The sequence below is a fragment of the Lontra canadensis genome, unplaced genomic scaffold (assembly GCF_010015895.1).
Source record: "Lontra canadensis isolate GAN:19392208 unplaced genomic scaffold, GSC_riverotter_1.0 scaffold69, whole genome shotgun sequence".
NCBI lineage: Eukaryota > Metazoa > Chordata > Mammalia > Carnivora > Mustelidae > Lontra > Lontra canadensis.
Genome location: NW_022631063.1, coordinates 8,968,271 through 8,992,573, shown reverse-complemented (window position 1 = coordinate 8,992,573; position 24,303 = coordinate 8,968,271). Strand labels below are relative to the sequence as shown.

The 24,303-nt window shown below is 42.9% G+C and overlaps 1 protein-coding gene, 1 non-coding gene and 1 pseudogene across 2 annotated transcripts in view; 1 reads left to right on the top strand and 2 right to left on the bottom strand.

Annotated features, from left to right (window-relative positions):
• Positions 1-23,779, bottom strand: part of LOC116880882 (cytochrome b reductase 1) — a 33,597-nt gene extending 9,818 nt beyond the window's left edge. The window contains exons 1-3 of the mRNA XM_032880285.1: positions 23,735-23,779; positions 22,344-22,620; positions 5,361-5,569 (exon numbers count right to left, since the gene is read on the bottom strand). Coding sequence (XP_032736176.1) covers positions 5,361-5,569; positions 22,344-22,620; positions 23,735-23,779 — 531 coding nt within the window. The remainder of the gene's footprint in view (positions 1-5,360; positions 5,570-22,343; positions 22,621-23,734) is intronic.
• LOC116880873 lies at positions 13,075-13,917 on the top strand (annotated as a pseudogene).
• LOC116880974 lies at positions 16,395-16,501 on the bottom strand. The gene has a single exon (XR_004385311.1). It is a non-coding gene; the product is annotated as a U6 spliceosomal RNA (small nuclear RNA).
• Positions 23,780-24,303: the final 524 nt, after the last annotated feature.

Sequence of the window (24,303 nt, the reverse complement as noted above, 5' to 3'; positions counted from 1 at the left end):
CGCCTAGAACTCATCTTGGTTCAGACAGAGACACTGCTTCCCTTTTGTACTTTTGACTTCAGAAATCTGACAGAAGCAGGTCTCTGGTGAAGTGTATTTTTGTGGCTCATCAGTTTTTACAACTAAGACTATGCAGGCAGGAATCTTTGTAAATCATAGTGAGGAGGGAGCTTGAAGTGAAGAAAGCAAGCTGACAATTGGTTTCTTTCCTCTGGGAAAGGAAATGTTCTTCCGTGTAATCATTTCCTGAGCACACCTGGGTGATCAGTTCTGTTACTTCCATGGAGAAGCAATGCAAATAACTTGAAAACAGCCGTCATGCAACAAAGGAATAAAGCTGGAATGGAGTCCTCTTTCCCTGACAGGACACTGTTCACCTGGTTCCTAAACAACCACAGGCACCAAGCACAACGTGAGTACTCAACAACTGTGGTGAGGGGCACCCATTTGCTTGTTTAGTTTTAGAAACTATGTAGGGGTCCACCTGGGTGGCTCAGTCGGTTAGGTATCTGCCTTGGGCTCAGGTCATGATCCCAGGGTCCTGGGATCGAGCTCCGACTCTGGCTCACTGAGCAGAAGCAGGGCGTCTGCTTCTCTCTTTCCCTCTGCCCCTCCCCCAGCTTGTGCTCTCTGAGCAGGAAGCCCAATGCAGGACTCGATCCCAAGATCCTGGGATCATGACTTGAGCTGAAGGCAGCTCCTTAAGTGACTGAGCCACCCAAGCATCCCTCTTCAGTATTTTTTTATACTGAAGAACGTATCATGATTTTACTTTGGTCAGTAGACAGAGCTACGTTCCTTGTAGTAGCTTTATAATATCCACCACTGATTTACCCCAGATTATTTAACCATTCCTATTGATGGAGATTTCAGTTGCTTCCTGTCTGTATAAACAGTGCCCCACTAAAAATCCTTTTTAGAATTCCTCATGTAACAGTATTTTTAATTTCCACTCTCTCCAAATGTGGGATTGTTAGGTTAAGGGTAACCAAATTAAAAAAAAAAAATTAGTAGTTATTAACAAACTACTTCCCTAAAATTTGGTAACAATGTATTTTCCTGCCAGCAGTGGAAAAGCAGAAGAGAGCACCCTTTACCTCACACCCTTGGCAACAAGGAACATCACCACCGTTGTTGTGATAATCTTGTGGGGGAAAATGACCAATTTATTGTCCTCACTTACATTTTCCTAACTTCTTAGTGAGGGTGGACATATGCTTATTGGTAATTTAAGTTTTTCTTTTTTGACCTGCCTATACAAATTTTCCGTTTATTCTTCTATGAGGTTGCCTTTTAACACTAATTTTTGGGAGTTGTTTTATATATTAGGGGCACCTGGGTGGCTCAGTCAGTTAAGCGTCTGCCTTCAGCTCAGGTCATGATCCCAGGGTCCTGGAATGGAGTCCTACATCCCCTGCTCAGCGGGGAGCCTGCTTCTCCCTCTGCCTGCCACTCCCCCTGCTTGTGCACTTTCTCTCTGACAAATAAATAAAATCTTAAAACAAAAAGAGAGAATTGTTTTATATGTTAAATGCATTAACCCTTAACACACGACATGATTATTCCCCATATCCCCTGGTGCAGTTTCTGTTGACCTTGGTATCTTTCGTCCCATATAATTTTTAAAAAATTTTATGTAATCAAATAGGTCTTTCTTTTCCTTTATGACTTCTGGATTTCATATCAACTTTATGGACTCCCCAAAATCAGATTATCTGCTTCTTAATTTTCTTCTTCTCTTTTCATTGGCTTTTTTTTTTTTTTTGTAATATTTAGGACTTTAATCTATCTGGAATCTATTTTCTTTTGTTTTATATGCAGAGTTGTTTTGCTTATTTATTTGGTTTCTTCCAAATGGATAACCAATTATGATGATAACTTTTTTTTTAAAAAGATATTATTTATTTGGGAGAGAGAGAGAGAGTGTGTGTGTGTGCACATGCACAAGGGGGGGTGCAGAGGGAGAGGGATATGCAGACTGCCAGCTGAGCAGGAAGCCCAATGCCGGGCTCAATCCCAGGAGCCCAGGATCATGACCCAAGTGGAAGGGAGACAGATGCCCAATGGACTGAGCCACCCGGGTGCCCCTGATGGTAACATTTATTAAATAAGCATTCTTTCCCACTAAATTGAAACACCATAGTGTCATTAAAAAAAAAAAGCTCTCCTACATACTTGGACAATTTTTGTCCTCTCTGGTCTTTCCATGACTATATTTTGTTTACTTTTGTGTTAATAACTTGTTTTGAATAAGGCAAGTATCCCTTCACTTCTTTTTCAAAATTTTTTTTATTATCCTTGGTATTTGCTCTGCAAGTTTAAGACTCCCATTGGGCTTAAAATGAGAATGATATTAAACATAAATATGATTGAAGAGGGACAGATATTTCCATATTAATTTTTCTCTTTTAGTAACACGGTATCTCTCTAATTATACCATGTTTTCTTAATAAGATTTTGTAGTATTTTATATATTCTACATATAGATTTTATACCCTCATTGTTCAATTTATCCCTAGGTATTTTATAATTTTATATCTACATTTTAAATGAATTCTACTTCTTATTCTAAGTAGTTATTTCCAGTTTAGGCAAAAGTTAATTAATTATGAATGACTATCTTATATCCAGCCACCTTTCCAAATGCTCGTATTACTCTAGCCATCTCTTGGGTTACTAGACATACATCACATGATCCGCAAATCAAAAAAAGGCCATAAATTCTCTATTATTTATACTGATTTTTTTCTTCATCTTGTAGCTAAAATTTCCAAAATGGTAAAGTTGAATGACAATTTGACAGAAATGTCTTCAGTGTTTCACAGTTTCAGCTGGTGTTAGTAAAGATGTTTCTCATTGGAGCCGCCATCTTGGGTGTGGTATGTAATGCACAATGGGGCCATATCTAAGAAAATTTGTTTTCTCTTGGTGTCCTGGAATAGTTGAAAGTACCTGTTCCTAGAAGTTCAAAGGTATAAAACAGTAAGGACCCAATGCCTTTTTTAGTGATAGATTTCAAACAAACTTACCAATTTTGTCTAGTATTATTAGCCAGTTTATGTTTTCTAATTCCTCTTGGATCAAATCTGGTAGTTTATATTTAGTAAGAAAACAGTCCTTTCTTCTTTAAGATTTTTAAGTATATTACTGTGTATTAAAATTTAATAACCTGTCCTAATTTCAAAATATTATTTGTAACTATGATTATATTTCTTTCTTATTCTGAAGTTTGTATATTTTGTTTTTTCTCAATCAGGTTTGCAATAGTTTGTCTATTCTTTTAAAGAATCAGCTTTTCATTTCATTTAGAATTTCTTCTATTTTTTTATTCATAGTTGTAGTAGGCTAAATCATGCTGCCCCCAACACTTACAAAGATATTTACACCCTAATCCGTGAAAGCTGTGAATATGTTATGTTACATGGCAAAAGACACTTTGTAAATGTAATTAGTTTATGGATCTTATGATTGGGAGATAATCTTGAATTATCTGGACAGCTCTATACAACCACATGACTCAGTTAAGTTATTTTATCTAGTCCGATTTAATTACTGCACTCAGAACCACAGAACTCTCTCACAGGAAAGCTACATAGCTTTGGGGTGGTTTCCATTCTGTTCCTCAGAGATACACCCTCCAGATGAGGATGCTCGAAGGCTAGCTGAGTGATCATGGGGACATCATGGGAAGGGCAGAACTAAGTGCTCGTGGGGAGGGCCCCGGACTTGGGCCTGAGTCCCAGCCCTGCCACTGGTTGTGTAACTCGTGCCTCCTCAGCCCTGGCAAAGGCCATCTCCCACGAAGGACCAGGAGAGAGAAGAATGCTTCACATAGTGCTCTGGCTTCTGTGTTTGGCATTCTGAAGTGGTGCAGAGGAATTGAGACAAAGTGAGGGGAATGGACAGCTGAGAGCAGAACACGGAGCTGAGGAAAGTTCTGAAGACACAACAGGAAGCCAAGGGGGCCCTAAAGCAACTGGCAGCATCTCAATGGCCTTTGTTCTTGCCTCCCTTTCTTTGAACGGGGAGGATCCACCAGCTGCTGGGGGACAAAAGAAGCTGCCTCCCAGACAAGAACACAGAGGGAAAATCCACCTTGAGGACAGGAGATCTGAGCTAAGCTCAGCTATCCAATTAGAGATACTTTTCTTTTTCCTTCTTATCAGTAAGATCGTGTCTGATCCAGGGTTTTCTCTGTGCTCCCATCCTGTCTGGCCCCTTTTCATTCTCTGATCCCTAGCTCCAGTCATGGTAATGCAAACTTAAATAATCAATACAGTCCAGACATACATTCACTTTTATTTAATTAAAATTCAAGAAGCTTTATGGCTTTAAAAGCCTTTCTTTAAAAAGAAAAATGACAGATACCTGGTAAGAGGTCTTTTTCTAAGAGGTCATACATTCATATATTTTAAGATATGCCTTGTGGCAGGAGGTGCCTGGGTGGTACAGTTGGCTGAGAGTCAGATTCTTGGTTTTGGCTCAGGTCATGATCTCAGGTCATGATATCAGGGTCATGAGATTGAGCCCCATATTGAGCTCTGTGCTTAAGATCCTCTCTCCATTTTCGTCTGCCCTTTACTCCCATGTTTTCTCTCTCTCTCTCTCTCTCAAATAAATAAATAAATCTTAAAAAAAAAAAAAGATATGCCTTGGGGTTTTGTAGATTCACTCCAGTTTCTTCTCCTATATTCACAGAAAACTGAAGTTTACATTGATATCCTAATTATGTAGTTGGATATATGCTGTACAAGACAAGGGAAATGAGTTGACATAGTTGACAAAGATTTTTCATCAAGGTGGTTAACACCAAAAAGACTTCTAAAATTAACCTTTCCCTTCAGTGACCTAGAATAGCCACATCCCTTTCAAACTCCATTAACTTATGTTTAAATACAGTGCTCTCCAAAGTATGTGTTTTTACTAAGTGAGGAAAGGGGAAAACTAAACTAATCGCTGAGCCTACAAAATCTAACAGAGAAGTAAAATTTACATCTTCATTCATAAAGTTAGAAAATAGAAGTGATAGGAAATATGGGGAAGAAATCTGTAGCTCTTACCTATGCTTGTTTATTTGGCACATAGAACTTGAGGTCTACATAATGGCAGCCTCTGTGTTATGGAGATGGCAGTTTCCCTACATAGATATGCCCATATCTAAACTCTCACACTCAAGACTGAATTCTGCAGTTCTGGTGGCCCCTCAGGGAACAATACTAACAATGGAAAGAAAACAGAGCAGAGTCTAGTGGGGGAATGACAAGACGATTTCCAAGAAATACAAATGTATAGAAAACATCTCTGGTATCTGAACTGTTTTACTTTTTATAACGTGTTTATAAACACACCAAAACACTGACCTGTAAGATGTAGAGTATGACAACTGTCAGTCCGACCCAGCTGTGTAGACTGTACATGTTGGGGATACTCAGGGCATTGTGGAAATCAAAAACAGACACCAGAGCGATAATTACGAGAATGGCGGCAACAGTGTGTAACCCTGCGTGGATGGACTTCATCAGGAGCTTGCTGCATTTCCAGGTCCATGGCAGTCTGTAGACGATGATGGCTAGAAAGAGACGAAGGGAGACAGAATGAGGTGTTGATTTTTTTTAATCAACACAAGTTGAACACTTTGATGCACTTAACACTCCCTTGCATGAAATCTTATGACTGTTTCTCTCTGTGTGTGTACGTCTTAGTTTGATGAGAAAAGATAGACTAAGAAATAGAAAAATATGCACCATGATCTAAATAGACAAAAGAATATATCCCAGTATTTTACCAAAAACTACATCCAAAAATAGAAAGAGAAACATGAAAAATGCCAAGTATTGGAGAGGATGGAAAGCAATCAGAGCTCTCATGTCCCACAGCAGGAGATAAATGAGAACAAACACTCTGGAAAAGCAGCAGTATTTATACAAGCTAAACTTGAGCATAACTTATGATCCAGCAATTCTACTTCTGGGTATATTCTCCAAAGAAGTATGTATTTATGTTCACCAAAAGACATGCACTAGAACATTATTAGCAGCACCATTTGTAGTGGTCAAAAACTAGAAACTCCCCAAATGACCATAATGAATAATATGAATAAATAAATTGTGATATAGGCGCCTGGGTGGCTCAGTGGTTTGAGCCTCTGCCTTCAGCTCAGGTCATGATCCTAGGGTCCTGGGATCGAGCCCCACATTGGGCTCTCTGCTCAGCAGGGAGCTTGCTTCCTCTCCCTCTCTTTCTGCCTGCCTCTCTGCCTACTTGTAATCTCTGTCAAATAAATAAAATCTTAAAAAATTTAAAAAAATAAATTGTGATATATTCACACCATAGAATACACAATAAAGAGAATGAATAATAACTATATATAATATATATGTATTATATATAAAAATATATACATAATATATATAATAATCTATAACTAGAACTAGAACTTCACCCAAGAATATGAATCCACCTATAATGTTGAGGCCAAGTAATGAGACATAAACAAGTATGTACTGTATGGATTCAATTCATACAAAGTATAAAAACAAGAAAAACTCATTTCTGCAATAAGAAAAGTCAGGATATTGGTTACCCTTGTGAGGAAAGTGCGCAGTAACTGGAAAGTAACATACAAGGGATTCCTAGCTTCCTGCTAATACTCTGTTTCTCTGTCTGGGTGCAGGTTACATAAGTGTTCACTGAGGGAGATTCAGTGTACACTTTCTTGCATGTAGATTAAACTTCAACAAAAACATTTCTTTAAAAAGATTTATTTATTTATTTATTTGACAGACAGAGATCACAAGGAGGTAGAGAGGCAGGCAGAGAGAGAGAGGGGGAAGCAGTCTCTCCGCCAAGCAGAGAGCCCAATGTGGGGCTCGATCCCAGGACGCTGAGACCATGACCCGAGCCGAAGGCAGAGGCCCAACCCACTGAGCCACCCAGGAGCCCCTAACAAAAACATTTTTGAAAGCATTTTTTTTTAAATGTCCTGGTTTAAGCAACAGATTATATGGTCACCTTAACCAGCATGTGATTAATTTTTGTTCTGAAGACAATATCCTGCTGCTACCCACCCTCATTCCCACATCTCCAGTCCATGTCAGGGAAAATTTAGGGATCTAAAAATGTAGGGCAGGTTGAAAAAGTTTGAATATTTCCTTGCAAGATAGATTCCATTATATCCACAGTGTATCCTGTATATTGCTTAGTTCTAGTAAGAAAAAAAAAAGGCACATTCCTACTAAAGACATTTATAATTTGAATATAAAGAACTTCATAGGATCACAAAAATGTATGAGATTATCTAATCCATTCTCAGGCAGAGACACATATAAACCTACAAAGAAAGATGTGAATTCAGCCTCTTTAAAGCTTTCAGCACAAGATGTCAATCTTCCTATCTTTTCATTCCATTCCACAACACTTGACAGCCCTCACCATTAAGACAGGATTCTTTTCTAATCCAAAGTCTGAAGAATTGTTACTTACTAATTTTAGTGCATATATGGATATCTTATGAGTATGATTGGTTATACTTCCTTGAGGACGTGGAGACTTTTCGGATAATCATTTCTATATTTGATGAATCTTTTCAAGCCATTTAGTGCAACCAGGTAGACCAGCTGATCCTTAAACAAGGTTACAGCGCTTGATCCTTGAGCAAAGTTAGGGATAATGATCCCCACACAGTTGAAAATCTGCATATTGGGGCACTTGGGTGGCTCAGTGGATTGGGCATCTGCCTTTGGCTCAGGTCATGATCTCTGGGTCCTGGGATCGAGCCCTGCATCGGGCTCTCTGCTCAGCGGGGAGCCTGCTTCCTTCTCTCTCTCTGCCTACCTCTTTGCTTACTTGTGATCTCTGAGTGTCAAATAAATAAATAAAATCTTTAAAAAAAGAAAAAGAAAATCTGCATATAACATCTGACTCCCCAAAACCTAACTACTAATAGCCTACCATTGACTGGAAACCTTACTCATAACATAAACAGTTTATTAACACATATTTCATATGTTTTATGTATTATATATTGCATTCTTAGAATGAAGTAAGCTAGAGAAAAGAAAATGTTAAGAAAATCATGAGAAACATTTACAGTACTGTAAAGTGTGTTTATTGAAAAAAAAAATTGACCTGTAAGTAGACCTGTTCTACAGTTCAAACCCGTGCTGTTCCAGAGTCAACTGGAACTCTTTTAAGACTGTATTTATTTATTTGAGAGAGAGAGTGAGAGAGAGCATGAGCGGAGTGGAGGGGCAGAGGGAGAGGGAGAAACAGATTTCCCACTGAGCAAGGAGCCAGAAACTCAAAACTGGATCCCAGGACTCTGAGGTCATGACCTGAGCTGAAGGCAGATCCTTCACCAACTGAGCCACCCAGGCACCCCTAAACTTTTAAAATCTAGTTCAAAGTCCCTTCTCATCCTCTCTGAGTGCAAGAATGTATTTTGTTGTTTCTCCTTGTACCCTGAGACTAGGACAGCCCTGGCCTCAAAGTATGTGGCTCCATAGGCATGTTTTTTTTAAACTCTTATTTTGAGATAATTATAGATTTACATGCAGCTATAAGAAATAATACAGAGAGGGGCGCCTGGGTGGCTCAGTGGGTTAAGCCTCTGCCCTGTGCTCGGGTTGTGCTCTCGGGGTCCTGGGATCGAGCCCCACGTTGGGCTCTCTGCTCAGCGGGGAGCCTGCTTCCCCCTCTCTCTCTGCCTGCTGCTCTTCCTACTTGTGATCTCTCTCTCTCTGTCAAATAAATTAAAAAAAATAATAATACAGATAGAGTCCATATACTCTTCACACAGCTAGCAATACCTGGTGTTACCAATGGTAACATCTTACATAACCATAGTACAATATCACAACTAAGAAACTGACGTCAATATAATCCACTGACCTAATTCAGATTTCATTAGTTTTATTTGTGTATGTGACCCATTAAGTGTTTTTAAAATAAATATAAAACACTCTCTGCAGGCAGATCAAAGTCTAGAAATAAAACTGAAGTCAACTCAAACACACAGCCTCCCCTCCTTATGCTTTTTCTCCTCTGATTCAGTGGCGCACCATATAGGATTTTCTAGTTCTCAAGAAAAACAAGTGCCTCTTGACCCAATGCCTTTGTGACCTTTCATCCACACAGTAGAGAGCATTTTGCAATATGTGTGATCAGGCTGTAGTAAAATAAAAATGTAGCTAATATGAAAATCTAACAATCATCTCACCCTCTTCTGAGTTAACCTCATTTATTACACACACACACACACACACACACACACACACACACACACAACTGAGCCCTTGCTAGATAGGAGGCGCCATGCTAAGTGCTCTACATGTTTACATTTACATTATAATTCTTACCTCAACTCTGTGAGGAAGGGATGATTACCGTTACCATGCGCATTATACAGAGGAGGAAGCTAAGGCACAGAGAGGTTACGTAGCTTGCTTAATCTTTTTTTTTTTTTTTAAGATTTTATTTATTTGACAGACAGAGATCACAAGTAGGCAGAGAGACAGGCAGAGAGAGAGGAGGAAGCAGGCTCCCCGCTGAGCAGAGAGCCCGATGCAGGGCTCTATCCCAGGACACTGGGATCATGACCTGAGCCGAAGGCAGAAGCTTAACCCACTGAGCCACCCAGGCGCCCCAGCTTGCTTAATCTTAATAAGTGTTTTAAAATTAATATTATTATTGTCGTCATCATCCTCATTGCCATCCTATCACTCAGACACTGCCCTCATCTTAGATGAGGAAACTTGAACACCTACATATGAAAAGGAAATACTTGGAATATGTTCGCTTGAAAAGGAAATTATGAACAATAAATCACAACAGCTTTTTCTCCCCCATCTGGATCCTGTTATATTGCATTTTTTCCAAAGTCAAAACTAACCTCTGATGTTAGAAGTCAGGAGCAGTTATCATGACTGAGAGATGTTACAATGGTTACCAAGAAAATTCTCAGATGCCTGGGATGTTGTTTCATGATTCGGGTACATGAGTGTGTTCACGTTATGAAAACATGTAACTTATGATTTAGGTATTTTTCTGCATGTATGTGGTTCTTCATTAAAATATCTACAAAAATGTTCAGCAAAGAATTTTTATTCTTCTAAATACTACAGGCGTCACAGAGGAATGTGATAAAACTAAAATCTTTCCCCTTTAAATGTTAAAACTGGATTTTTAAACCTTTCACATTTACCTAAATGATTTTAGATTGGGTGCACACTAGCTTTCCTTCTCCAGCAGTAACACAAAAGGAACACAATTCAATCTTTCACTGTGGATTTGGGGTTACCAATGAAACATATTCTCCTCTTGCCAGAGAAAGCCCTTAGGGGCTTTGAGCAGGAGAGGGGCTTGTCTCTGATTCACATGAGCCCAGGCAATTACGGTTTTCCAGTCCCTGGATCTAGTTTAGAGTTCTTCAATCTCCTCTTTAAGTATCTTGCTCAGGTTAGGGTGCTTACCCTCCCTCCATCATCCTGAATTATCTTTTATTCCTACCAGCTTTAAGTTCTAGTCTATAAATCTTTATGTTGGCAAAAATCGGAACATCTGTTAAATCAGAGTGATGAATACATGGGGATTGGTTATGTTATTTTCTGTATGATTGAAAGAGTTTCTAATAGTTTTGAAGTTAAAACAATATTTTCGTAAGCTCACAAACCTAAGAGTGAATTAATCTCTACTAAGTCATTGGAAATTGGAGAGGTTCTCATGTGAGTGAGGCATGGAGTTTTCTGCCCATCCTGGCTATGTAGTTCTGCTACATAGTTCACTATCATTCAAAAGCTCTCTAGGTAAATCAGGGATAACTGCAAAATACCACATTTGCATAAGGTGTTTACATGTTTTTAAAAATGTATAAATAACCAAGCCATGGTGGACTTCAGGAGAAAAGGGCAACCTGAACAAATCAAACGACATTTCTTAAACAAGAAGCTACTCTCAACAGTTATAAAAACTTCCTGGAGAGCGGAATTTAAATATTTCTTGCTTCTTTGGCTTGGCATTTACTTAGACACCATTCCTGAGGTTCAGCGAGAAGGAAGAAAAAGGTCTCATAAGCCCATGAAGAGGGGAAATGGCATCAAACAGCTACTTGTAACTGAAACAAGGGTTTTCTGTTAGAGGCCCTTGTTGGCAAGACCATTTTCCCCCCAGAAAATGATGGAAAACATGAACACATATATATGAGAAATACATGTTAAATTTTTTTTTAAAGATTTTATTTATTTATTTGACAGAGAGATCACAAGCAGGCAGAGAGGCAGGCAGAGAGAGAGGGGGAAGCAGGCTCCCTGCTGAGCAGAGAGCCTGATGCGGGCCTCGATCCCAGGACCCTGAGATCATGACCTGAGCTGGAGGCAGAGGCTTTAACCCACTGAGCCACCCAGGCGCCCCATGTTAAATCTTTTAAAAGAAAAATTATTGGTAGTGGAATATGCTATTGTGATAAACTTAAAAAGAAAGCAAGGGAGGAAAGGAAAAAGGAAATCAACACCTGTATTTAATTGTTTTTTGGACAAATGAAGGTGAAAAATGCAGTAACTTGAATGGAATTTATTTATTAGAAAATTTCTCAGCTCTTCACTGCCTAATCAATTCAGGAATATGTGAAAATATATACTTTCAAAGATGTAATCTCTGGTTTGACGTAGGCAATGCAAATTTGGAATCTGTCAAAGAGTATGTGGAGAGAGGGACAGTTGGAAGAAGAAATGTCCCCAAACATAGACAACAATTTGATTCTAGCTCTTCTGTGCTCAAATCTTATGATCCATGGAGGTAGGAGCATGTCTATTTTGTTCACTGCCATATCTCAGCATTTAGCACACAGCTTGGTACACCGTAGAACTCATTAAGTTGAATGAATAAATTTAATGAAATACAGTAACTTATTCAGTATTCCCCAGGAAGTGAGCAGATCCTCTTTTAAATGCATGAATCAAAAACTCAAGACAATTTGTACTGCTGATCCAAGTGTTAGTTCATATAAGACCAAATAGTCTTTTTAAGTAAGTAATAGGTACTCTACACTCAGGCCCACTAAACAGCTTTAGGTTAGATTTAAGTGAACCCCAAAATAAAATAAGAGTAAGTTATTGTTTGAAGTACACTGTAATTTTATATGCTAATTTTAAACGCTTATACATTCTAATTAAATATGGGGTACCTATTACACTTTTCTTAACTCTTTGAATAAAGTATTGTTTTGACATCCTCGGTATAGGCTCCAAGCAGTATTATCAACTAATTTCCCTGTGCACCCAAAAATGTACCAGAATGTATCCAAAGACCTCAAGGTTAAACGTAAAAGCAGGGGTGACTGGGGGGCTTAGTCAGTCAGGCGTCTGCCTGCGGCTCGGGGCATGGTTCTGGAGTCCTGGGATCGAGTCTGCATTAGGCTCCCTGCTTAGTGGAGAGCCTGCTTCTCCCTCTGCCCCTCACCCTGTTCGTGTTCTCTCTCTCAAATAAATAAATCTTAAAACAAAACACGTAAAAGCAGAGAACCGTTTTTTAAAATAATCTTCTTGGGGGGATGCCTGGATGGCTCAGTTAAGCGTCTTTGACTCAGGTTATGATCCCAGGGTCTTGGGATCAAGTCCCCTACGGGACTCCCCGCTCAGCGGGGAGTCTGCTTCTCCCTCTGCCTGCCGCTCCCCCTGCTTGAGCTCTGACAAGTAAATAAATAAAATCTTATAATAAAATAAAATAATCTTCTTATATTCCTGCAGTGGCTCTCAAAGAGAATCTGAACTCTGAAGCGCAGAGGCCTGAGACCCCCAGCCTGCAGGCACTGCGCACGCGGAGCACTCGGGGCGGGCGGGGCCAGGGACCCGGTGACGCGGCAGCAGTGGAGGCCTGCAGGCTTTCCCACGGGGCACCGCCCATTGTGACCCCCTGAGTGCCCACCTCCGGGTAGGGCCGGTTCCACGTCTGGCAGCGACAGAGCCGGGTGCCCCCTCGAGGGCCCCGGCAGCACCACGCCTGCCCTTCTGGAGCCTCCTGGCCCCCAGGGTGTTGCACCAGAACATCGAGATGGAGACTGCGCGCAAACCCCCGTAGGAGGAAGAGGGGGACAAGATGATGGAACAGAAGATGAAGGAGGAGCAGCGGAGAAGGAAGAAAAAGGAGATGGACGTGAGAATGTCACTGCAGGAGTCCAAGGAACAAATCTGAAGTTGCAGGAGAAGCTTTGGGCCCTAGAGGAAGAGAAGCACCAGCTTTTCCTGCAGCTCAAGAAAAGTTTTACGTGAGGAGGAGGAATGGGCGCGAAGAGGGACCCGACCGCTCTGCCATCAGCTGCGCCCCGCAGAGCCTGGCTGCTCACACAGGGACTCACCTCCTCGGCGTGCAAAAGAGCCCTGGAAGACACAGTTACCCAGGCACCCTCCTGGTGGCTGAGAGGGCCAAGCAGATGTTCAGACGCCAAGTGCTTGGAACCGGGCACTATGTGGGCTCAGCCCCTGCCTTCGCAGGGAGCCCAGAGCCCGGTCAATTCCAAGGCGGCCCCAGCAGTGCCTACGGAACCGCCTGCCTCACTATGGACCCACTTAGCCAGCCATTAGGCCCAGTCTGCAGCTCAGAGTACCTTTGGCGTTTCCGGCAGCATGGTACCTGTCTCAGCCAAAGCCACAGCTCTACGCAGTGCACTTTCCGCCCACCCAGACAGGTTTCCTACAGCCTGGCGGTAGACTGTCCTTACAAAAGCAGATGAAACCAACAGACTGGTTTTTCTGACTCTTCCTGCACCCTATGTATCCCCAAGCTCTGCCTGCACCCCGGGGACTCTTTGCCTCCCTCCAGCTTCTGGGGAACAGGCAACCAGCAGTAAAGTCGGGCTTCCCAGTTACCAGGCAACCTGGTTCTCATCCAGCAAAGCCCCAGAATTTGTGGTGCTACCACAAGTGACCATCAGATTTTTATCTTCAACCTGTCCCCCACTCTCTGCCATGGGTGAGGATCCCCGGTGTGTCCCAGTCCAATAAAATCCACCTGCCACTGGGGGGAAAAAAAAGAATCTAAGTTTTGAAACATGCCTGTGTATTCAAACTGTCTCACTACATGAATATCATGTAACTGAAAACCTTAAGAGAATCAAAATGCAGGAAGGGATTTGGATGATTTGGAAGATTTGTTTTAGTATCTTGGCACTTAAACATCTCTTTGAAGTGACTGAAATCACAAAGGCAACTAGTTGGTAACAAATAGTGTGTGAAGAGAGAAAAATCCAATTAATTGCTAGACATTTATAAATATCCAGAAATCCTGCATGTTAGAAACATCAGCTATATTTTCTTATGCCTCGTATCAATATTATAACAGATTAGAAATAGTACTGGCTCCGATATCACCTCTTTGTGATCTCTAAAATCTCTAAAATCAGGCACTGAACTTCAAATCCTATGGCTCAGGTTTTCCAAAAGGAAACCATAATTTGGCTCTAGCAAATTCAAATAAGAACAACTTGTAGGCAAAGCTACATTTTACTCCTTTGTTTTACAGAGTGTCTGCCATGCAATAAGTGCTTAATTAATGTATGCCAGTTAAATAGCGTGAGATATGAAAACTGAATGAATGAATGAACTTAGAAAAGTATGGCCTAAGTCTGTATCGTTATTTCAAAGCCCATTTTGGCCTTTTAAGAAAGATTCTACAGGAAGAAAAGAAGTTATAACAAAGATTTCTGGCCTAATTTCTTAAAAGAGAAGATTGTTCTACTTTTTAAGGGAAAAATTTTAAATCCCACAAAATCAAGATGAGAAGCTCTAGCAGGAGTCGCTTGTAAACTGGAAGGTATGGAATGGGTTTGGTCCATACATGTGTTTTGTTTGATCAGCATCATGTTTGGGGGTTTTGTTTTGGTTTTGTGGCTGGTTTACTTTTAGATTGAACCAGGGTTTTTTTTTTTTTCTTTTCTTTTTAAAGATCTTATTTATTTACTTGACAGACAGAGATCACAAGTAGGCAGAGAGGCAGGCAGAAAGAGAGGAGGAAGCAGGCTCCCTGCCGAGCAGAGAGCCCGATGTGGGGCTCGATCCCAGGACCCTGAGATCATGACCTGAGCCGAAGGCTTGAACACACTGAGCCACCCAGGCGTCCCTAGATTGAACCAGTTTTTAAAAATCTGGCTTCTCCTGGATAATTGGAAGCTCTAGGCACTTTGGGCTGGCATCCCCATACAGCCACATTTCGCTGCAGCTAAGAGGTTTCCTATTTTGTCCAGAGTAGGCGCTCTCTAACTCTTTATAATCCCCCCTCCGCTCTCAACACACACACACACACACACACACACACACACACACGGCATTTACCTTTTGTTGAACGAGGATCTGACCTTTGGTTAACTGTCATAAACAGATACCAGGGGCTTGACACTAATGTTATTAGGCAACGTCCATTTATAATAAAAATTACCCCCTGATGGACTGGGAGGAACAATAAAAATTCTACAAATACCCAATAAAGCCAAACGTTGGGCTTCCCAGAGTGCAATAACTGTTATAACCTGTGATGGTTTCTTAGGGCTACTGTAATAAATTAGCACAAACGGAGTGGCTTCAAACAACAGAAATGTCTTCTCCCGCAGTTCTGAAGGCCAATAGTCCAAAATCAAAGTGTTTGGCAAGACTGGTTCCTTCTGGAAGCTTTGAGGCAGAATCCAGTCCATACTTCTCTCCTAGCTTCTGGTGGCTGCTGGCAACTCTTGGTGTGCCTTGGCTTGTAGACACATCATTTCAATCTCTGCCTCCATCCTCACATCATCTCCACCCTCTGTGTCTGTGTCCCAAGTCTTCTCTTTTCTAAGGTCACAAGTCATTGGATTTAAGCCCCACTCTAAATAAGGATGATCTCACTTTGAGATCCTTAACTTTACATCTGCAAAGATACTACAGTCACATTCACAGATCTGTAAGATTAGGAGCTAGACGTGTCTTTTGGGGGCCATTGTTCAACTCACTGTATATCCCCTTCAAGGACACTGGCAACCAGGTCTGTAGAGTATTACAAAAGATACTGGCTCCTTCCCTGGGACTAAAAATACATTATCTGTTAAAAAAAAATAAAATAAAATAACATATTGGCTTTTGTGGGGCATGAGGACCTTAAGCTCTGATGCCACCAATGCAGATCTTGTCTCCAGTGTCTGAACGGTCTCCCAGAGAGACACTGGTTTATGGGTGGCTATATGGCTGCTATACAAACAATTGCAGAAAGGATGCCCATTACGAAAGAATACCAAATGCTGCCCTGGCAGCAAGCTCTGGTGCCCAGTGTGGTCTTGGCAGTCTTGTGTATCTGAATGTTTAGTTGAACAGAGGAAGACACAGTAGTGGGTGCTATACCATCTCATATTGATTTTATTTATTTATTTATTTATTTATTTTTAAACTATGGAACGCTTCACGAATTTGCGTGTCATCCTTGCGCAGGAGCCATGCTAATCTTCTCTGTATCGTTCCAATTTTAGTATATGTGCTGCCGAAGCGAGCACTCTCATATTGATTTTATAAACCATCCTTGTAAGTATGGCTCCTGGTTTAGAACACTGACCAAACTTTCATTAATTTAGTAAATATTTATCAAATGCGGACTATATGTTCAGTAGCATTCCACACACAATGGCTACAGCAGTGATAAAAACAGACAAGGGAGCTTACATTCTAGTAGAAGACAGACAATGAATGAAAAAATAACTAAAATAGTCAATGGTCAGCGTCTGGATAATACTGTATTTTGAGTTTGGAGTCAATATAATTTTCTGAAGGATTGGATGAGAAGTATGGTAGGAAAAGAGGAATCCAGGATGACCATATGAACGTCCAGAAAGGATGAAGCTACCATTTACTAAGATGGGGAACCTGTGTGATGAGTGGTTTTGGAGGTATGAAGAAGATGGAGAGCTGAGGTTTGGACACGTCTAGTTGACATCCAAACAGAGATTCTGAGTAGACAGATGGATGTGTGGGTCTGGAGTTCCGGGGAGAGGTCCAAGCCTAAGACAAAAATATCGGATTCAGAGAATAGACAGTGTTGAAAGCTACAAGACTGGATGAGATCACCAACAGTATGAGTGCATCAAGAAAGGAAAAGTGCTCAAAAGACTGGGTTTTGGACACTGTAAATTTAAAGGATCAGGGAGAAGAGGAGGAACAAGCGAAAGGCACTGAAAGGCATAGCCAGTGAAGAGAGTAGAGCCAAGCACACCAGGTGTCTTGGAAGCCACGTGAAGGAAGTGTCCCAAGGAGGTCAGTTACACCAAATGCTGCTTTCTGATCAGGCAAGATGAGGGCTGCGAAGAGACCATTGAATTAGCTACATGCTTGCCACTAGTAACTACGTTAAGAGCAATTTTGACTGAGCAGTGGAGTAAAAGCCTGACTGGAGTGGCTTCAAAACAGGACAAGGGAGAGGAATGGGAGATACTTTTTTGTCTATACTTCAGGTGTTGACAAAAATTTCCAAAAATGTTCTGTGGTAATGCAAGCAGAGAACTGAAACAGTAGCTGAAGGGGAAACATGGCGTTAAGAGTGCTGCTGGTTTTATGAGGACAGACATTATAACATGTTGGAAATAATCCAACGGTGGGAAGAAAGTTTATGATGCAGAAGGAAAAAGGGAGGATTGATGTCTTTGGTAGACAAGAGGAGACACAGTTTGTACTTAGATGGCAACATTCTAATGCACCTGAGGTCTTTAGAAGAAAGATGCATTTCCAATATAATCTGATGCTTGTTCTTCCCAAATAAATCTGTGCACCCAAACTGGCTAAACAGGCTAATCACTGAGGGGCAAGGGAGGGCACTTTTACCTTAGATGCTACCATTATCATCCCAAATGAGTAAAATTGCATTTTGTTACTAACAATTTAATGAAGGTACAGAACTAATCACTCCTTCATTCTTATTGGCTTACTGTCTGTCGGTTCTAGGTGTTATTTTAGAGCCAGATATTAAAAAAACTGAGCAAAATAATCATTTCTATAACATTTTTATTAGTTATATTACAAAGAGATCTGCATGTATTTATTTATAACAAAAATTCTGTTTTGGGTTACCTTGCATTGTGTCCTTATGCTTTGTAGCAAGCTTCCTTTCCCTAAAATTGGTAGGTTTTGTTCTCGGTGGTGCTCCCAAGGCTGGTTTTGGGGTAGGTATCTGGGGCATTCTCTCCATTGTCCTCTTGGCCAGGCTCTATCCCAAGAGCATTTTCAAATACACTTAAGTGGACTTGGAATGTGGTCACTTCTAGGGGCATTAATCGGATATGCCAACTGCCTTTTAAGAAGTACTCAGTTTCTTTTTGTTAGCTTTTTTAATGTTACTGAAACGTAGTTACGTTTTCTCACAAAGCCAACTTGAGATCATTACACAATTCAGTTTCTCTCCCCTCAGTTTATACAGTAAACGGAGTTCTACATGTGGAAAAGGGAGGAGGATAGAATTGCTGAGACTTCTATTCCGCAAATTTAAATACTTGGATTTTCTACCTCTTACTGAATAACACATTCCACCTTGCTGAACCTTTTAAAAGGTCAGCTGCCACTTTGAGAGGGTTTATTTGTTTCAGTCTTTTCTGCGGCCTTCTTTTTGAGGGTTGTTTCTCTGGTTTCCTGGCAGTGTATTTACTTCATGGGAAACATTCCTTTCAGAGAAGCACAAAGCCTCTTCTAAGTTCTCTTTGAAACTTTCTTTTTTTTATTTTTTTTATTTTTTTTTAAAGATTTTATTTATTTATTTGACAGAGAGAGATCACAAGTAGATGGAGAGGCAGGCAGAGAGAGAGAGAGGCGGGGGGGGGGAAGCAGGCTCCCTGCTGAGCAGAGAGCCCGATGCGGGACTCGATCCCAGGACCCTGAGATCATGACCTGAGCTGAAGGCAGCGGCTTAACCCACTGAGCCACCCAGGCGCCCTGAAACTCTTTCTTAATCACTAGATAATTACTAGATATCCCACTCGTTTAAAATTTTATTTCAGTTTTAGATATCCCATTGTTGGCTATATTCTCTTTTAGAACACATGTATTTCTCAAAATATATCTGGACTATGTGTCTGCGGGCCTCTATGTATACACATTTATTTTGTAACTTTTCTGCTAGTTAACCTAACCCCAGAGCTTACTTTTTAAAGGTGTTTCACAAGACTCTTGATTGTTCTCAAATGGTTTTAAGTATTGCTTACTGTTTGTGTATTGTATTTGTAAGGCATTTTATGCTTAGAATAATAACTGTAATTTAGCCTTCCCTTCCTCATCTCTAAATATTTGTGCATCACAGACAAATTCAGTTGCATCCTGTTCATTACTAGAGATCTGAAAGAGCAAAACCTAAAAATTTCCTCCCTGAAACAATTACACACAGTAAAAAATCCCTGTTCTAGCATGACTGGTCTGTAATGTGTGTTTCCCTCCTGGCCTATAATGTTGATTACTGAACACTTACCCTTCCACTGCTGGACCCGAGGGGACACTGGCCCACTGAGATTTGTAAAAACTCGGGAGTACTATGCATGTGCCTGTCTGCAGGAAGAAACTTATGTTTATGTTGATTAGATGCATTATCTGATTTAAGTGCTTTGCAAATCTGGAATCCAAATAGTAAACAGGACAGACATTCCAAAACTGATACAAATACCGTAACTAAGCTTTAAGAAAACAAAGTTTGCATAAAATAAACAGATGAAAATTCCCTAAATATCCATTTACAAGTTTTTGGTTTGTTGTTGTTGTTGTTGTTGTTGTTTTTAAGAGAGAGTGAGAGACTCCCCTAGGTGGGGCTTGATGTCACAACCCTAAGATCACAACCTGAGCCATAATCAAGCTTAATGGGCTGAGGTACCCAGGCGCCCTTCCATTTACATGTTTTTGCCCCAAAGTGAGTATGGACAGATTAAGAAAAGCGCATAGTTTAGAGAAACTAGAAGCCCTTTTAGGAAAACTCTAATGGACTCTAACAGGAATAAAGAATTTCAAGGTGTATTTTAGATGAAGTGTTTGCTCCTCTTAAGAATATTTTGCAGAATGTAAGTATATTACCTTAAAGGCAGAGAAATGAACCCTGAAAATAAGGGTAAGGTACTTAGCTGCTCTGTGCCTTGGTTTATTCTTAAATCCCTGTGAAAGAACGCACTAGTGGGCATACAGAAAGCACTCAATAAATGTTAGTGACTATTTTATGACCATCTCCTCTTGGGTCAGTCAGAAAACAACTAGTATCATCTGTGTTTCCCTTATCCTCACAATTATGAGAAGACTCTGGAAAATTTCCTGGTATTAGGAGCTGCTCTGAAGTGCTGGTTGGAAGAGATGAAGAGACTGTTTCTCCTACTTTGAGCAAACAGAGGACGTTGACAGCTCTGGCCACACTTCAGGGCTCCACCACCAAGGAAAGAATGCTTCTGATGACAGCGACTTTGGAACTGGAGTATGTTTTTTTCATTTTCGGTCAGTAGCAAAATCACCTAGACGTACGTAAGGAAATAACTTGGCTGCCTGATGGCCCTCACACCCCGTTGCCTATGGCAACCCAGGTGAACTAAGCCTGAGCAACACCTACCACTGCATCCCAGGGTGAGAGGGTGCTGGCCACACCCGTGGAAGGGGGCAGCAACGTTTTACAAGGAAACAAAAATCTTTGCTTTGCGAAAGAGATCAGAGCTCTTTTCTTCACTTGTTTGTTTTGGAGAGCCAGATACTGATGGAGAAAACGTGGCCTGCTCAAAGACAAGGCTTAGAGGTTTCAGCTGGTGGGCACCTCTTTCTGAAACCTTTATGCTTCTATCCGTTGTTTTCTGAGCTATAACCACCCGCCCACACACACCGCTTTCTACCTTCTTCCAAATACTTTATCAACCAGGCCTTAACTCCACTTTTTGAAAAGTGTCTACAAATAAGTGGGGCTTGCACCACTAGCTAAAGCTTCCTTTCCAGCCAAGCAGCAGAGGAAGGAAACTGTCAGGACACTGAGTGGCACTACACAGCCACAGTAAAAACCACCATGGATGGGAGGAAGCGGGGGTGCAGAGGCGAAATGGGTGAAGGTGGTCAAAAGTTACAAACTTCCAGGTATAAAATAAGCACAGCATGACGACTACATGAATAATATTATATTGTATATTTGAGCCGTGAATGAGAAAGTAGATCTTAAAGGTCGCTAAGAGAGCACATCTTCAAAGTTCTTATCACAAGAAAAAAAACTGTGTAGCTATGTGAGCGGGTGCATGTTAACTAGACTTACTGTGGTGACCATTCCGATTTATAAATCCTAAATATAATCATACACCTGGCCATGTTACACACATGAAACATATGTGTCAATTATACCCCAAAACAAAAACCAAAACAAAATCTGCCGTCCACAGAACCCTCCCTCTCGGTCAGCCTCATCCCAGGCAGTGCAGGCCCGGAGCTGGCTCGTGCGGGGCCAAACATGGACACGGCAAACCCCAGGGATGTCTCAAGCACAAGCCCGTCTGGGAGCCAGGCGGCGGGCCTCAGGCCCTCACCTGGCATCTCCTGCCCGATTCGGGGCCAGCGCCCAACGGGAAGGCCCGCAGGGGAAATTTCACTGGTCGGCAGCCACCAAAACAAGTTGGGCTCAAGTCTGTCCCATGACCAGGCAGGGCAGCCTAACACCCTTTTGAGTCCCGGAGGCTTCCCGGACTGCACTGAACTGAACGCTCTACGAGGAGTGAAACCCCAGTTGATGCTTTCCTCACCCTGGCCACCGGCTGACCGGCCGGCCCCTTCACTCAGGACAGAGGCTGGGACCGGGACCGACAAATTCTCGCCCCACCATTTCCCCCGTTGCGTTTCTCTCCCAATCTGCCCCCCTGAAGAAAGTTCCGAGAAAGGCCTCGCCTAAAGAGCCTCTCTGCGCCAGGGACCGCGCAGGCTCCGTCCACAGGGACGTCCAGCCTCCCTCCCGCGTCCCGGCTACGGGGGTCACCGGGCGCTTCCAGCGCGCCCCCGACACTCGCAGCAAAGAGTTAACCAAGTGGGGCCGGCGGAGCGGGCCACCCGCCCGGCTGCAGCTGTGCTCTGCCTTCCCCCCTCCCCGAGGCGTCTGGCCGCGCTCCCCGGCCCGCGCGCCGCCCCAGGGCCGCCGCTGCCCGCTAGCCCACGTCGGCCGAGTCACGGCTCTGCGCGCCCGCGGCCCCCAACTCGGTCCCGCCGCCGCGCCCCGCCGTCTCGGCGCCAGGGCACCCTCCGCTCGCGCCCCGCGCGCCCCCCTCACTCCCTCGCTCGCCCACGTCGGCCCCACTCGGGTGAGAGCGATCCGTCCCGGGCCCCGGCCGTTGCGTCCCTCCCCGCTGCCTCCCAGGAGATGCCCAGTACCGATGCCCTGGATGAAGACGAAGCCAGTGACCATGAGCACCGGGTGCCAGTTAAACTCGAGCGCGGTCCCATCCCAGCCGAGTCCCTCCCGGTAGTGGAGGACCCAGATGAGGGTGAAGATCACGGACAGGAAGCCGACGAGGAGCGACGACACCAGCAGCCCCAGAAAGCCCTTGTAGCCGTCCATGGCTATCAGAGCCCCATAGCCAGCCGCAAGAACTCTGCCAGGAGGCGGCGGCGGCCTTAAGGTGCTGACTCCGGGGCGGGACTCGGACTTCTACTCCTGGGAGCCGCCTCCGCCCGGGAGGAGGGGCTTCCCCGCCAGCCGCTGGAATCTCTGGGCCACTGGAATATTGGATGCCTGGCCCGGCATCCAATAACCCATCTAGTTCGTTGTTGGTGCGAGAGCTGGAAGGATTCCATACCCACCGCTTGCCGTGTCCCTTGTTTGTGAGATGATTAAGGAGTAGGGCTACCGCTAGGTTTTGAGAAGAGAGGATGGGATTGTGTATTGATTTTGATTAACGAAGCCTGCTGAGCCCCAGCCCTGAGGACTGGCTGTCTTCAGTAGATGCCAGGAATGTGCCCAAGAGGCCCTACCTAACAAGAAAACTGCTTGCAGTTTGCGCTTTAGAGAGGGAAGACAGACATCTCCTGGACCTTGAATTTGCCTACACAGTGTGATAAATAATGGATCATAAAAATGCCCACCTACACAAACTAATCTGGGCCGAAGCCCCACTTTGATGAAATGAAACTTGACTCTTTCCGCTCTTTCCAGCATCCCTGTTACCGTCTCCATTAGACTGTCTGTTGCCTGTTGTCTATTGCTATAAAAGAAAAAGTGGCTCTCGCGGCCCCTGGGTAGCTCAGTCTGTTAAGCATGTCTGCCTTTGTCCTGGGATGGGGCCCCACGTCCAGATCCTTACTCAGTAGGGAGCCTGCTTCTCCCTCTTCCTCTGCCTGCTGCTCCCCCTGCCTGTGCTCTCTCTCTGTCAAATAAATAAAATCTTAAACAACAACAACAAAACAAAACCAAAAACGTGGCTCTGGGTGTTAGGGCCTCTAGAATGCATTTGGGAACATTCACTTCTAGCCTTCTCCTGTAGCTCATCTCCAAGGACTGGTTTACCATATTGTCTTGTTGCCATTTTGAAAGATCTCCGGATGTGCAGGCAGCGTGTGGAAGTGATTTTCAACAGAAAGACCAAGGAAGTAGGAGTGTCGAGCCCTGGTGGTAGGGCAGGATTAAGGGTTAAGAGTAGGAGGCTGCACACTTCACCTGTGTCATTATTTTTCCCTTAGTGGAGAAAGAGGGGGAGAATAGGTACATGAGAAAGAAGGCCCCGTGCCTGCAGTATAAGGCTTTCTATGGTCTGGCCCAGCCTCACCCTCCGCTCTCGTCCTTTCACACCCTGACTGGCCCTGACGTCCATAGCTGTAAACTTCTCACCCAGCTCCTGACCCCTCTACTCACATCTTTGCCTTTGAATTTTCCTGACCCCATCTCCACCAACACACCTTCTCCAGATCTGCCCTTGCCTCTGCTTTATGCCTCCACTCACCCACCTCCCCATTCAGTGCCTCTGTGTTTCATTTTCAAACTGTGATGTAATCATCTGTTCCTGTGGCTGTCTCCACTCCCCAGACCGTCCCCTTGAGAGTATGAACTGTCTGATTTATCATTTTATTCTTCCTTGGCATCTAGTAGTTACTCAGTAAATGAAGCGGACTGAGCATATAAGGATCCTGGTCGGAAATAGATGACACATTCCAACTGGGCAATTTAATAATGAACGGGACTATTTGCAAAGTTGTGGGCAGGGCATAGGAAACCACAAGGGTTTGGCAGTGCCCAGGCCTGAAGGAAAGAGGGTTACTGGAATCGAGAGAACTGTGTAAAGAGGGCAGTCTCACTGAGGTTCTGGCCTTGAGTTGAGCCTGCAGCGACCTCACAGGC